The sequence below is a fragment of the Pseudovirgaria hyperparasitica genome (assembly GCF_010093815.1).
Source record: "Pseudovirgaria hyperparasitica strain CBS 121739 unplaced genomic scaffold EJ05scaffold_12, whole genome shotgun sequence".
NCBI lineage: Eukaryota > Fungi > Ascomycota > Dothideomycetes > Acrospermales > Acrospermaceae > Pseudovirgaria > Pseudovirgaria hyperparasitica.
Genome location: NW_022985560.1, coordinates 470,352 through 484,071, shown reverse-complemented (window position 1 = coordinate 484,071; position 13,720 = coordinate 470,352). Strand labels below are relative to the sequence as shown.

The 13,720-nt window shown below is 51.1% G+C and overlaps 7 protein-coding genes across 7 annotated transcripts; 4 read left to right on the top strand and 3 right to left on the bottom strand.

Annotated features, from left to right (window-relative positions):
* Nucleotides 1-415: 415 nt before the first annotated feature.
* Nucleotides 416-1,109, bottom strand: EJ05DRAFT_487760 (uncharacterized protein; the record flags this gene model as incomplete). The annotated part of the gene is made up of 3 exons (XM_033745638.1): nucleotides 416-524; nucleotides 674-961; nucleotides 1,060-1,109. 3 exons carry the CDS (start codon nucleotides 1,107-1,109, stop codon nucleotides 416-418), a joined length of 447 nt encoding a protein of 148 aa, XP_033598389.1.
* A 152-nt stretch (nucleotides 1,110-1,261) lies between these two features.
* EJ05DRAFT_82964 (uncharacterized protein) lies at nucleotides 1,262-2,854 on the top strand. Its single transcript, XM_033750002.1, has 4 exons — nucleotides 1,262-1,938; nucleotides 1,989-2,329; nucleotides 2,382-2,637; nucleotides 2,701-2,854. The coding sequence occupies exons 1-3, from the start codon at nucleotides 1,423-1,425 to the stop codon at nucleotides 2,626-2,628; spliced, it is 1,104 nt and encodes a 367-aa protein (XP_033598388.1). The 5' UTR covers nucleotides 1,262-1,422; the 3' UTR covers nucleotides 2,629-2,637; nucleotides 2,701-2,854.
* An 836-nt stretch (nucleotides 2,855-3,690) lies between these two features.
* On the top strand, nucleotides 3,691-5,530 carry EJ05DRAFT_512516 (MFS general substrate transporter; the record flags this gene model as incomplete). Its single annotated transcript, XM_033748343.1, has 6 exons — nucleotides 3,691-3,771; nucleotides 3,830-3,850; nucleotides 3,900-3,957; nucleotides 4,028-4,087; nucleotides 4,137-4,828; nucleotides 4,894-5,530. 6 exons carry the CDS (start codon nucleotides 3,691-3,693, stop codon nucleotides 5,452-5,454), a joined length of 1,473 nt encoding a protein of 490 aa, XP_033598387.1. The 3' UTR covers nucleotides 5,455-5,530.
* A 618-nt stretch (nucleotides 5,531-6,148) lies between these two features.
* Nucleotides 6,149-7,693, top strand: EJ05DRAFT_512515 (pyridoxine biosynthesis protein PDX1; the record flags this gene model as incomplete). The annotated part of the gene is made up of 3 exons (XM_033748342.1): nucleotides 6,149-6,277; nucleotides 6,346-6,528; nucleotides 6,614-7,693. The coding sequence occupies 3 exons, from the start codon at nucleotides 6,149-6,151 to the stop codon at nucleotides 7,223-7,225; spliced, it is 924 nt and encodes a 307-aa protein (XP_033598386.1). The 3' UTR covers nucleotides 7,226-7,693.
* On the bottom strand, nucleotides 7,317-9,259 carry EJ05DRAFT_82660 (ORC2-domain-containing protein). Its single transcript, XM_033750000.1, has one exon. It carries the CDS (start codon nucleotides 9,106-9,108, stop codon nucleotides 7,408-7,410), a length of 1,701 nt encoding a protein of 566 aa, XP_033598385.1. The 5' UTR covers nucleotides 9,109-9,259; the 3' UTR covers nucleotides 7,317-7,407.
* A 46-nt stretch (nucleotides 9,260-9,305) lies between these two features.
* EJ05DRAFT_477995 (alkaline phosphatase-like protein) lies at nucleotides 9,306-12,696 on the top strand. Its single transcript, XM_033744358.1, has 9 exons — nucleotides 9,306-9,611; nucleotides 9,660-9,704; nucleotides 9,753-10,044; nucleotides 10,104-10,237; nucleotides 10,284-10,654; nucleotides 10,703-10,932; nucleotides 10,992-11,775; nucleotides 11,833-11,946; nucleotides 12,001-12,696. The coding sequence occupies exons 1-9, from the start codon at nucleotides 9,412-9,414 to the stop codon at nucleotides 12,585-12,587; spliced, it is 2,757 nt and encodes a 918-aa protein (XP_033598384.1). The 5' UTR covers nucleotides 9,306-9,411; the 3' UTR covers nucleotides 12,588-12,696.
* On the bottom strand, nucleotides 12,694-13,334 carry EJ05DRAFT_512512 (uncharacterized protein; the record flags this gene model as incomplete). The annotated part of the gene is made up of 1 exon (XM_033748341.1): nucleotides 12,694-13,334. Exon 1 carries the CDS (start codon nucleotides 13,249-13,251, stop codon nucleotides 12,694-12,696), a length of 558 nt encoding a protein of 185 aa, XP_033598383.1. The 5' UTR covers nucleotides 13,252-13,334.
* Nucleotides 13,335-13,720: the final 386 nt, after the last annotated feature.

Below are 13,720 nucleotides of genomic sequence, written 5' to 3'. Positions count from 1 at the left end.
CTGGCGGTTTGATCTCATAACACAGGAGGTAGATCTTGTCGGGAGACTATTCTGACTGTACATCAATCTCTAGGGTGGATTTCTGTGCGAATACGAAGCTTGCAGACGCGTCTTGGGATTACTTTGCCAGCACTCACATCCTCGAAATAGCATGAGGAGAGGTCTTTTCTTCACATCTTCAACTTCTCATGGAGCACTACATGATACTTAGGATGCGTATGGCATGGGAAAGAAGGTTTATTTCGTCTCGTCTTGTGGTTGGTGGACTGTAGCGCAGTGACGTGGTGAGGATTCAGTTGCAGTGGGACGGCGTCCTTGATGCCCAAGGCTACGCTGTGAATCACTTAAAGCGGCGAGGCGCCTGTCGAAGTTGAATGAAATGCACTGTGAGTCACAAGAGAGTCTCGCTATGTGGTTAAATTGGACGGAGTTTGCGAGTGTGCTCGAGGAGGTATTGATACGCTTGCTCTGGATTACTGAAGTCTGACGGGACGGTGATGGTTTGGATATTTTGATGGATCTGTCTACCATAGTCAAGTCATATGATGTATCTCTCGTACTCTCATATCACGAAACTGTCTGAATGCATCGATCAATCATCTCCCACATAACAACTTAGACCCTAGCCCCCTCCTCGGCCATCGGACACCCCCTCCACCGACCACCAACCCACCCACCAACAAGCCGGCAAGCAACAACACAGTCTCGCCGACCATGCAGCACCGGAAGCAAGCATAATTGGCTACCACGGACTCCAAAACGGAAGTCTCTCATACCATCGTGAGATTTCGCTCGGACATCGGTGCCGACATTGCGAAGGCGGACATCACGGGCGCGCTTGCGGGGAGCCGGAGAAGCAGTGGGTCGAGGTGGTGGGGGTGGCGACCGGGGAATTGATGTCGGTGTCGATGGTGATAATTGCGACGGCGTAGACGGGATAGTGTTTCGAGGCTGTTTATATCTTAGATATGGATCTAATTGCTAGGATTGGCTGTGTTACGTGTTATCCATTCGGAGGGGTCCTAGCTGGCAGCGGAGCGTTGACGCTAGCCCACGCACGGCAAGTAGCGATTGTGAATGTCGGGCAAAGTCCGATATAATATATTCATGATGTATTCAAATCTTGACCTCAATTCCGCTGTATGTCCAGGTGGAAGCGATCAGACACCCATAGTATCAACAAGCGCTCCATGAAGAAATCCTTTTGTATTATGAAAAGCGTCGCTGCTGCCGATCCGAGCTTGTAATGAGCAAGGCTGTACAGCAAAGGATGCAAGGCTGGGTTACTGGCCTGTCGACCGGCTGCCAGAGCGCAAGGCTGACTCACAAACTTGCAGCCGCGCAGCATAAAAGTCTCGTGTCAACCCCAGATTTCGAGTATAATCACATCCTCATAGCATCATACAATTTTCGGAAGACTCAATGGATTCAAGATCATGGACGGATATGGTGATACAATCACCCGAAGCAGCGCACGTACAAGCACGCTCTGCGGTGTCAACAATCCCGGCGATAGTAGCTGCATCCCGGTTCCCTCCAGCCACGGAGTCTAGGTCTAGATCTAGAAATGCTTCGAAAGGTATCAAGAAAAGACACCGGGAACGGTCAGAATTACCTGCATATACTCAGCCATGCCCGCAAAAAGACGTCAGTTTCGACAGGAATGAATGGAGCGACGGTCTAGGTCCTCAAAAATGCGCGTGGATCAACTACCTAGTCTCTAGAGCAGATGAAGTAAAGCAAGAAAATGCTTTCAATTTTATCTTCCTGCTATGGGCAGCAGACGAGAATGGGGTCGCTATCGCCACAGATATCCCTATCCCGAAAACTATCATAGAGAACGACGTAGAGCTAATCCGACACTTGAAAATGAGACTTAGATCTGCTAGAGGGATGATGAGATCAATCTTGTACGGGGCTGAGCCAGTGGGCAGTAAGGTCAGTCAACAGTTCGTAGTCGTGACACAATGCAACGTCTCACCGTACAGATGCGTCTCCTTGGCCAACCTCGACCGGACAGTACGTATCCGGTGTTGCTACGCAACAAAGTCACGATGGATCTTGATCATCATATAGAAAGTCAGAAGAATGAATATACGAACCTTCTCTTGGATCGCGAGTTTCTCTTGGAGTTCGAATTTGATGTTGATGAGTATGAGACTTGTTGTGCTACGCTCAGACAGGTAGAGGAAGAGCTTAGCCAGATCGAGATCTTTCCTAAGCTGCTTAGATCTGCGTGGCACAATCCAGTCTTAGCAGAAGGGCAGGGCATATTCCGTGCACACAGCAAATGTTCTCCAGTGCTTAGATTTGGGCCTCTGAACTACCTGTGAGACATCAGCGCCCCGCAACATACATGATAGAGGCTGACCAGGATTCAGCACCTGTGCAAAGTCGCTCTCTTCGCCGGCGACAGACTTTGCCAGCGTAGTTTCGTTCACACAAGACATGAATGGAATCTATTTCGAAGAAACTCTTCAATTCCTACCATTCATTGCACTGACTAGCTCGGCTTCTCTCGCAGCATTCCTGTTTGCGAGATGGATATTCAGTTCCTGGGAAGTTGGCGTAGGATGTGCCAGTCTGCTCGTAGGAGTAGTTACACTAAGCGTGATGAGACATGGTTGATCGGACAAAGTAAGATAGCCACAACAACAACGCACTCAAGTCGCAAAGCTTGGATGCTTATGGAAACTGTAGAAATCCACGAATCACACCATCTCGGGAATCGGCAAGCTCCTAGACCGGCCCTGTACATCCGGTCCGACAAAAGCAGCGCATCAATGTAATCAAACGCGGGGAAGAGTGCTCATGTGCTATGGTACGCGTACTCTTACGAAGATAGGTTTGGGAATCTCCAGTTTCACGTGTGAGAGTCGCGAAGTCGTAAAGACCAGAGCTCGTACCTAGTGTAGCTTTCCTACGGCCACTGTGTTTGAGTATAGTCTCTATCGACTATCTGAAAAAATGAAAAGATTCATCACCATCAAATGGTGATCTTGTCACCGAGACAGACCTAATCAACACAAGGCAATGTCCGAAGGCAGGGTCCATGAAACCAGGCGCGATAGAATTCTGTATCTACTTCATCATAATCTATTACTGTATTGGGAATGCATAGCCGAGGTCGTTCACTGTTACGTGCCAATATACGCTTGGCAACGGTTCGCCAGCTGTAGCGCCCTACACCATTGAAGCTTGTCCTGAGCCGAACCATTGTTCGTAAGGATCTTCATTGCGGCTCCTGGTGTTAGACACAGTGACCATTTAGCTACTAGACTCACACTCGCTTGAAGGAATCGAAGCGATTGGTCGACTTGTCTTGGAAGCCAAAGATGGTGGGCAATGACCTGAGACTCATTGGCCTTTATCCTAGCTCCGATCACTTAGGTGCCTCAGCTGGTCAAGTAGTTGCGTATATCGTCTGAAGACTAGCGGAGCCGCGTTGTATCACGTCTTCGACGACGACTGGCGTCGCCGGGGCAAAAGATTCTCTTAGTCACAGTAGCATCTAGCTTTTCATTTTCATGTAGATCAGAGGGTGGGATAGCCAAAATGCTAGGCAAAGCAGATGATGCCAGATGGGCCTTGATGGAACAAAGACCAAAGGGTCGCCACTTTTGGTAGACTGAAAGCCTAGGACTCCTATTACACTACACCTGCATCGAGACAAAGATATGCCGCAGAACCATGGTGACCGTATCTCGATATCAGCGCTGGTTCTCTTCAGATGCGTTTGCGACCCTGGTGGTTGCAAGTGCAGTATTTACGGTATGTCCTGACCCCTGATCTTCGAGTATAAAATCGCTCATTATTGACGCTCCTGCAGGACAACTTTGTGTATGATCTGGTAGGTCATCGACGATCTGCCATTGTTGGCGTAGCCTGACTTGAATCAGGTCATTCCATTTTTGCCACAAATGCTGAAAACCAGGCTGAGGATTACAGCAGATAAGAGTGAGTGACGCAAAATCCAATACTCATTGGAACACAAGTGGTGCCGCTGGCTAATACTCAAGCTGTGCAGCTCAACAGTGGACATCGATTTTACTAGCAACTTATGGTGCTGCGTTCCTACTATCCAATTGTAAGACTTTACGTCCCAATCTATCATTCATACTCACTGTAGTGAATAGATGTGGTGGGCTATGCCACAGACAAAGTTCGCTCGAAGAAGGCCATATTTTTCTGGGGAATAATATTCATGATCGCGGCTGTGCTCATGTTTTTTCTCGGGCAGCATATTGCACTCACGGTAGCTGCTCGAGCTATCCAAGGCATAGCAGCCGGCTTTGTCTGGGTATCTGGATTTGCATTCTTGACTTCTTATCTCGACAGTTCAAATGTAGGTCGATGTATGGGATTTGTCTCTGCCGGTATGGCCGCAGGTGAGATTGCTGGACCATTGATCGGTGGTATCCTGTACGAATATACAGGGTATTACTCGGTAATGGGGCTCGTACTGGGTATACTAGGCTTTGACATTGCTCTAAGATTCTTTCTTCGAGACAAGCATCCGCAAGTCGGTAGAGGAAATATCGGTTCCACTCATGCATCGCTCTCTGATATAGAAGCCACTGGTGAAAATAGCACATCAGCGGGACGATCAATGACGCCGGGCACAGATGAGCCTGGCTTCCTCGGAAGCACCTCGATGTCCTCAGACATTTCTTCGAACGCCGTGCACAAGAGTTTTAAAGCCGGCCAAGCGAGACTAGACAGTTCTGGGAAATTCTTGGACTTCTTCGCGGACCCTGACTTCCGTATGCTGGCTACTAGCTTCTACGCATACGCTGTCAACGCCATTGTTCAGTTCACCTTGGAGTCTGTAAGTAGTATTTTCGGCAATATGACAGACTACAAGCTATGTTTGTCGGTTGCTAATGAGACCAGGTACTCGCTATTTTCGTTCAGAGGTATTTCGGCTGGGGTAGTACAGCAAGTGGTGGTGTCATTTTCGCTCTGCTCGCTCCGACTCTTCTCTCGCCCATGATAGCACCCTACGTCGAAAGACATGGGCCACGCTGGCTCAGCGTCATCTTCTTCTGCGTTGACACAGTGGTATTGATCATTCTGGGCTGGCTTATACATGCTAGATACTTCGTCGAGGCAAGCAAAGGCTTCAAGGCATTGTATGTGGTCATCGTTTCCATTCTAGGCATTTCTATCGCGGTTCTGACGAGCTCCAATCTGATCTCCTTTTCGGTTGTTGCCAAACGTCGTGAGGAGAGATTGAAACGGTCAGGTAAACAAAACAGTTCGACTGGTCAATCGTTTGGCTGGCTCCAGATTGCTTGGGCATCAGGGATGGTGCTTGGACCGTTGCTCTCGCTTGCATTTCTTGACACGATAGGATGGTTGGCTCTGTGTATTTTTCTTGCCGCGCTTTGTCTCGTCAGTGGTATATTTATGGCGGCCACCTGGAAAGAATGGGATGTGTCTGTTGGAGGCTAATTGTTGGGATTTGGTCTGAGATCTGAAGTAAAGTCGAGCTGTCTAGGATGCAGGCGTTCAGAGGATTAAATAGCAGTTGGTCTGGTAACAGTACTGATATACAGTTAGCACGTATATCGACCAGAAAACAGATCGGATCAATGGCAACGATATAATCCTCTCTGTGATATCTTCGAAGTGATGCCTTTCGTTCCCTGGTCTAAAATACGTGCCAAGGTGTCACTTCGTAGCCAATCGAAGCTTCATATGGGAGCTGCATGACGCTGAGTCATTTTGTCATGCCGATGAGCGAAGGATCATCAAGCTCAGCTAATGGCGATAGACTGGTGGAATGTATGTATGGGCGTGTTGGTGTTGCAGCAGAGCCTCTTTACGTGCATCTCCCTGCAGTATCAGTACAACGCGCGCAAACTCCGGCCCGAATGCGGGGGAGGGGCAGCGGCAGAGTGCCTGAGGTTCCAGCCCCTCTTCCGGTCTCGCACACCCATTCGCCAGTACAGGTGGGCAGTCTGAGCAGTCTAAAAAGAAAAAAAATATGATTAACAAGCCCGATACAAGCCGACCGTAAATGATGACTCGTCCATCTGCGAATCGTGCCCTGTGCTCTGACACCTCGTCCACTTGACTCAATTCCTCTCCGTTTCTCTGTACATACCTTACATTGCAACTATTCAATCCTATTGATCTATACAGAATGGCTACTGAACTCCCCACCTCCAATGGCAACGGTGCTCACGATGGCGAGTCCAATTTCGCCGTCAAGGCGGGGCTGGCACGCATGTTGAAGGGTGGTGTTATCATGGATGTCGTGAATGCTGAGCAGGTCAGTCGTTCTCTTACATCTTCTCAACTCTTTCGGCACATGTTACTGACATCTATCTGCTTCTACAGGCCCGCATCGCAGAGGAAGCCGGTGCATCAGCCGTCATGGCCCTCGAGCGCGTCCCAGCAGACATCCGCGCCAACGGCGGCGTAGCACGCATGTCGGACCCGCAGATGATCAAGGAGATCATGGAGGCAGTCACCATTCCCGTGATGGCGAAGGCACGGATAGGACACTTTGTCGAGTGCCAGGTACCAGATCCTCCCACTCTACCCATCCGACGACCACAATTCCCTATTGCAATACGCAGAAAACCACAATTGACCATACATCAAGATCCTCGAAGCAATCGGCGTCGATTACATTGACGAATCCGAAGTCCTCACCCCTGCCGACCACATCCACCACGTTGAGAAACACCCCTTCAAAGTCCCCTTCGTTTGCGGCTGCCGCAACCTTGGCGAAGCTCTGCGCCGCATCAGCGAGGGTGCTGCCATGATCCGCACTAAAGGCGAGGCCGGCACCGGCGACGTCGTCGAGGCCGTCAAACACATGCGCACCGTCAACAGCGAGATCGCAAAGGCCGCCAACCTGTCCGACATGGAATTACGCGTGCTGGCTAAGGACATTCAGGCCCCGTACGAACTGCTAAAGGAGACCGCGCGGCTGAAGAGATTGCCTGTGGTGAACTTCGCGGCGGGCGGAGTGGCGACGCCCGCAGATGCGGCGTTGATGATGCAGCTTGGATGCGACGGGGTGTTTGTTGGGAGTGGCATCTTCAAGAGTGGGGATGCGCGCAAGAGAGCGAAGGCGATTGTACAGGCAGTGACGCATTACAACGACCCGCTGAAGCTGGCGGAGGTCAGTGAGAACCTAGGAGAGGCGATGGTGGGAATCAATTGCGCAAGCATGAAAGAAGAGGACAAGTATGCTAAGCGTGGATGGTAGGAGGGTGGGTGAAACGCATATTCCACGGTTGAGGCGTCCGGCGCGACGTGATGCATTTTGGTATCGTTTATGGATGCAGTGAAAAAAAGCGCCTACAGATGCAACAGTAGCAAAAACAAAAATCATAGATCCGGGTATTCAACACCTTACCAGAAGTCCTCTCACTCCTCAGCAGCCAACTCTTACTCCTCAGCAGCCAACTCTTCTACCAAACCTTCCAGCTCCTCCCTCCTAAACGGTACAACCAACCTCTCGGTTCCCACCCCGTCCTTCCTGCTCTCCACCATCTGATGATCGTGAAACTCCTTCAGCAGCGTGCGGAACGCGACTTCACTGCTACAAATAAATGCCTCCACCGCTTTATGATACAGCACTCGATACTCCACTCCTTCGTCTGCCCTCCTCACCTCCTTCCGCTCTCTCTTCTGCGGCGTAATCGCCTGTCCCACAGCCTCCATCTCCTCGTCCCCATCATCCCCATTCTCGAACATGACTGCGAGTTGCTCAGAGATGAGGATCAGGAACAATGCGCGTGCGTTTTGCGGTAGGGAGCGGAGCACCCAAGATACACCGTCTTTGCCTTGCACTTTGCGGCCCGTACGGCCGAGGAGGATGTTTACATCGTCAACGACGCTTATTTCGGAGGTGTAGGGTGCGAAGGTGGTTGCGTCGTGGAAGAGGAAGCGGTATTGGGCGCGCAGGGATGTATCCCAGAGGATGGGAAAGTTTGGCGTGTCAGCGGTCGCGAGGAGGGATATGTGTGGCGATGCAGCAAGGGCGGCAAGGAGGGCTGGCGCCGGGGCACGGCGGAGAGAGGGGGAGTCGATAGTGTTCAGGAGGATATGCTTTGGCTTTGAGGGAGGGTTGATTGAGAGAGTTGTTAGGATGTGGGAGAGAAGAGCTTGGGGCTGAGTTGGGAGTTTTTGGATGGCGGATTTGGGGAGGAATGTCGTTGCGATTGAGGAGAGTATCTCGCGGAGGGATAGGGTTGGGTTGCTGCCGTTTACTATGAGTATTTTGGGAGATGTTTTAGCTTTGGAGGTGGCTGCGAGATGGTCGTAGAGGTGTGATGCAAAGTTGTCGACGAGCGTGGTTTTAGATCCATAGCCGTAGAGACAGACATTAAAACCCTCGGCAAGCTCAAAGATCCATTGATCAAATGCTCGGGCATGTAGTTCTAAGAGGAATTCTTTCTCTGGCTCATGATGGTCCTGATAGTCTTTCAAAGCATGGAAATATTCCTCGTGATCAAGAATCTTCTGCCCGACAAGGGTATTACTAGACGTCTTGTTCGCCCCAGGTCTGTTCTGCCAGAAGTATTGTTCATGTGGAGGGAGGTTCAGAGGTGGTGTAGGCGATCGTTCTTTTCTCTTTCTCTGGCTTCGTGCCCTCCCACGTCCTGTCTTGGAGGGTGTCTCAGGGGCCGGAGAACCATCTGGATCTGCATCCTCATCGTCCTCCTCTTCGCCCAAGATCTCGGCAGCGAGTTGGTCCTCCTCGTCTGAAATCTCTTTTTCGCTGTCTTCCGGGTTCAACTCGCGTTCAATTAGACGGCGTGCGCTCTTTCGTCGGGCTGAGCGGTCTGCATTGCGTTCTATTGTCGGTGTTCCATTTAGCCGCTTGAGCTCTGACGCTTTTGTAGGAGTTGCGAACAGGACCTTCTTTGCCGATTTTGGTGTCGACGCAACGGGCTCGGTACCATTGGCGATTCCATTGCTCCTCATATGCATATCCTTTGCCAATGACCGCTTCGCTTGACTTCGGCGACTGGGTGTAACAGCTTCCTGAATCTCGTCTTCGGATTCTGATGGAGGCGATGAGCGTGCTTTCTTTGGGGTGGATTTCGGCGTTGCATCATGATCGTCTGTTCTCCTTCTTTTCATGTTGGCAATCACTGCCTCTATCTCCTGTCGACAAAGAGTGTTTGTGATATGCTTTCTCAGTACACTTAACTTGCGCCCAGAAGTCCAAGTTGAAGTTAGTCCGACGCGCCGACGCGCTTTCTTGAAGTCCGTGCGCTGGCTTTCCTGCCCGCTACTCTCGGAGGTGATCAGTGTTCTCAACTCAAATACTCAGACATCAATTGGCACTCACGCGATGCTCCATATCTTCTCTTTCTTGTACTGTAAATAATAAGTTCCTGTTTTGGCGAGCTTATTTGCCCGTCGGGCCCTACTGTCACCAGGATGGCATGCCAGACGCAGAAAGCCCTTCTAATAATCGCAAACTTACTCATTCCCGCAGCCGTCCTGACATTCGCTGTTGGCTTCTTCCCTTACAAAGCTGTTCTGCCAGGACTGGCGACATATAGGCAGTTAGAATATGGGGATCCACCCAAGGCGCCTTTTGACAAGGTCGTCTTCATGGTTGTAGATGCACTCCGAAGGTCCGATGATATTGTCAAGTTGAGAGCAAAAAATGCTAAGTAATGCAGTGATTTTGTATACTCTGAGAACTCTGGCTTTAAATTTACACAGAGGTACATCTAAATGACCTATCCTACTCTTCGAATGCTAACGACTCCCAGCTTGATACGTTCTGGCAATGCCATACCCTTCACAGCCCATGCCAGCTCTCCCACGATTACCATGCCCCGCGTAAAGGCCATAACCACCGGGTCAATTCCTTCTTTCCTCGATGTAATAATGAACTTTGCAGAGTCTGACGACTCATCCACACTGGCCAACCAAGATACATGGTTGGCGCAAATGAAAGCAAAACCAGACGGCAAGCTCGTTATGTACGGAGACGATACGTGGCTGAGACTGTTCCCCGGTTTCTTTGATAGAGAAGATGGAACGTCAAGTTTCTTTGTATCGGTCAGTGGATCCAATACTTTCCATGTACGTAGGATTATGGAGCTGAAAATGAGAGTTAGGATTTCACGGAGGTCGACAATAATGTGACGAGACATGTGCCCGGAGAATTGAGGTCTGACCAGAGTGATTGGACAGGAATGATCATGCATTATCTTGGATTGGACCATATTGGGCATAAGACTGGTCCGCTTGGGTGCATACCACTGACACATGACTTTGGCTCCTACTGACTTTGCCAGACCTAATATGATTCCCAAGCAAAAAGAGATGGACGGCATCGTGAACAAGATATACAATGCCATTGACAAGAGACCCCATCTCGAGTCAACCCTGTTTGTTCTCTTGGGCGATCATGGCATGAATGAAGGGGGAAATCACGGCGGATCTGCGCCAGGCGAGACGTCGCCAGCCCTTGTCTTCATCTCACCCAAGATGAAGAAGATAACCAAAGGCTACAAGTGCCCGACAACCCCTAAAGACGACTATAATTACTACCGGACAGTGGAGCAATCCGATATAGCGCCAACTTTGGCTGGTCTTCTAGGCTTCCCAGTACCGCAGAACAATCTCGGCGTTTTCATCCCGGAGTTCTTCGAGTTCTGGGAGAACGGTATGACGCAATTTCGAGACACGAGATTCGCGCTGACTCCATAGCTAGAAAACGATCGCGCTCAGCTGCTGCTGAGAAACGCAATGCAGATTCTCGACATCGTCAAAGCGACGTTCCCACATGAAGCTTTCAGCAACCCCTTTTCTGCACTTGACTGCTCTTCCCCGTCGTCTGGCGCGGAGGAGCTCGCGTGTAAATGGAGGACGTGCACCACTATATTCCATGCAGCAGGCAGTTTTCGACCTCGAGCATCCGAGATCATGCCCGCTCTCACAGACGTAAGCGCATGCTCAGCCAAAGATACCAGGTGGATATATAATATTAACGATTATTGCAGTTCGTCACGGCAGCGCAATCAACCATGAGCAGTACCGCAAGCGCCTACGACATCCCAAAACTGATCATCGGCGTCGTCGTCTCCTCCCTCGCCGCAATCCTAGCCCTCGCAGCGCTCCTCCCCATCCGCTCAGTATCCCCCAGCGGAGCCTTCTACACGATCCTCCTCCTCATCTACGGCATCATGATGTTCGCATCCAGCTTCGTCGAGGAAGAACAGCACATCTGGTACTGGACCGCATCCTTCTTCCTCCTCTATCTTTGGATCCGCAGCCTCCGCACCGGCACTTCCCTCTTGTCTTCCTTCACAAGCCCCGAGATACTCGCTCTCGCCGTCCTAAGAATTGCGAGACGGTATAACCAGACCGGTCAGAAACATGCCGGCGCGCCAGACATTGCGCATTCGTCGTTCCTGACCATGCCGATTGTGCTGTGGTCGCTTGTGGGACTGACGTACTTGCTTGCTACGCTGATGCTCATGCCGCACTTTGCGCCGCGGTCGACGTCTGCGGATGGCCCGATGGCGGAAGAGCTGTTCTTTGGGATCAGTGCGAGTGTGTCGATTGGGTTTCTGGCGTTTGTATTCAAGGCCGCGTTTACGGCGCGCGATGCGCCCGAGTCGCTAGACGGGCTTCTGTTCAGTGACTTGAGGGGCTTTCTCGAGCAGTTGCCGATCGTTCTTCTTGCGAGGTTGGTTTTTAGTGCGCTTGGTTTGGGTTTGCTTTATATGGTTGTCGCGGCGCGAGTACGGCGTAGCCAGGGGAGGGATGAGGAGGAACCAGAGGGTACGTTGATTTTGAGATTGAAGGGCGCGTCGTGCCAGCTAACGCGTATGAAACCAGTTTCGCGCCTCTCATCCGGGCTGTTCGAACTCCTCAACGTCTTCATCCTCACGCAAACAAAGACAACCAACATCCCGCTCTTTCTGCTATTCCGCGTCATGCACCACGCACTTTGTACGGATCTCCCTGTGCTTCTCATTTCGCTATTAGTCTCTAACAAGCACCCAGCAACGCACCCTCTAACACCGCTCCAAACAACACTCACAACCCTACTCATGACACACGTCTCCTTCTTCGCCCTCGGCAACTCCAATGCAATCTCCAGCATCGACCTCTCAAACGCCTACAACGGCGTGTCTGGCTACAACATCCTCGCTGTCGGCATCCTCGTCTTTGCCGGAAACTGGGCCGGGCCAATCTGGTGGTGCGCCGCCGGCGTTCAACTTCTCAAGACTTCATCATCATCCACAAGCCTCATCACCCCCGAATCCGCGAAATCAAATGCCCAGAAAGACGCGCAGACAGAAAAGGAATGGGTGATGCGAGAACGCAAGCGTCTTGCTGCGTCGGTAAAGCCGGGTGCGGCAAAGGAAGAAGAAGTGGGTGATGATGGGAGGTGGTTCGGGCATGTGGCGTGCCTGACGCTGTTTTCAGCAACCAGTCTGGCTGCTGTCATGGTGGCGTGTACGGTGCTGCGCACGCATCTGTTTGTCTGGACGGTGTTTAGTCCAAAGTACCTGTATGCGATGGCGTGGGGCACGGTGTGGCAGGTGGTTGTCAATGTCGGTCTTGGCGGGTTGTTCTGGTGTGTATAGACGTGTAGACTATGGCAACCGTATGTGCATCGTCGTCGTCGTCGTCATTATCCTGCTTCCCAACCAACCATCCATTAACCCCCCTTTTCTCAATCATCACACCCTTTCAAATTCCCAACCGCGCACCTGCATCCCTCACCCCCACACCTTCCCCCAAATCCTCCCGTCCATCCACCTCCCCTCCTCCCCCTTCCCACCCAACAACACCCCCCACCTCCGCCAAAACCGCAATCAGAAACACCCCCTTTGCCACATTCGAATGCCGCGCCAACTGCGTAAACGCCGTCCACCACGTCTCTACCAGGCCACGCTCCTGCCACATCCGGATGCGCGCCCTGGCTTTTGGTCCCCCGGCACCGGTCCCTGCTGCACTATTTGCACGTGATACCCGCTGCTGCTGCTGCTGCTGCTGCTGCTGCCCACCAGCACCGACAGAATCATCGTCAGTCCACTCAGCAAGTAGATGGGCAAGCTGTCGGCGCAGCATTTGGGCGTGGCGGAAGGAGAGGGTGTGTCTGTCGCCGTTGCGGAAGTGGAATGTGTAGCGACGGAGGTAGGTGTGTGTTTGGGTCAGGATATCAAGTGGAGATTGGGGTATTGGGAGTTGTGGTTTCGCTGCTGCTGCTGTTCCTTTGGTGAGATTCTGTGATGGTGTTGGCGCCATGGTTTATCTTATTTTTATTTTTTATTTTTATATTTTATTCATGTCATGTTTCTTTCCTTTGATTTTGGGTTGAGGTTTTCTTGGTTTGGGAATTTGGGGAAAAAAAAGGTAGAGGTGTGGGTATGGGTATGCTGTGCTGATATATACGTAGTGTGTCGATGCCAATAACAAGGGGTCCGAGCGCCCAACGTTGGCAGGCTAGACGAGCCACGATAGCGCGTTTTGATATTGCTGTTTTGAGCAGCGAGCGGGCCAATGAGAAGAGAGTGAGTGAGCGAGCTTACCAGAACGCGTCAATCTTTTTATATCCAGTTTTGAACCGTTGTGCAGGCTCTGCTATGCAGCAGTCGGGCATCACAGCTGAGATGAATCAGTAAACGAATCTGTGAGCGAATAATCACTGTATTGCAGAAAAAATATGTGCTCGTAAATGTGGTTGTTTCATTAAACCCCACTAAAGGGCATGTAG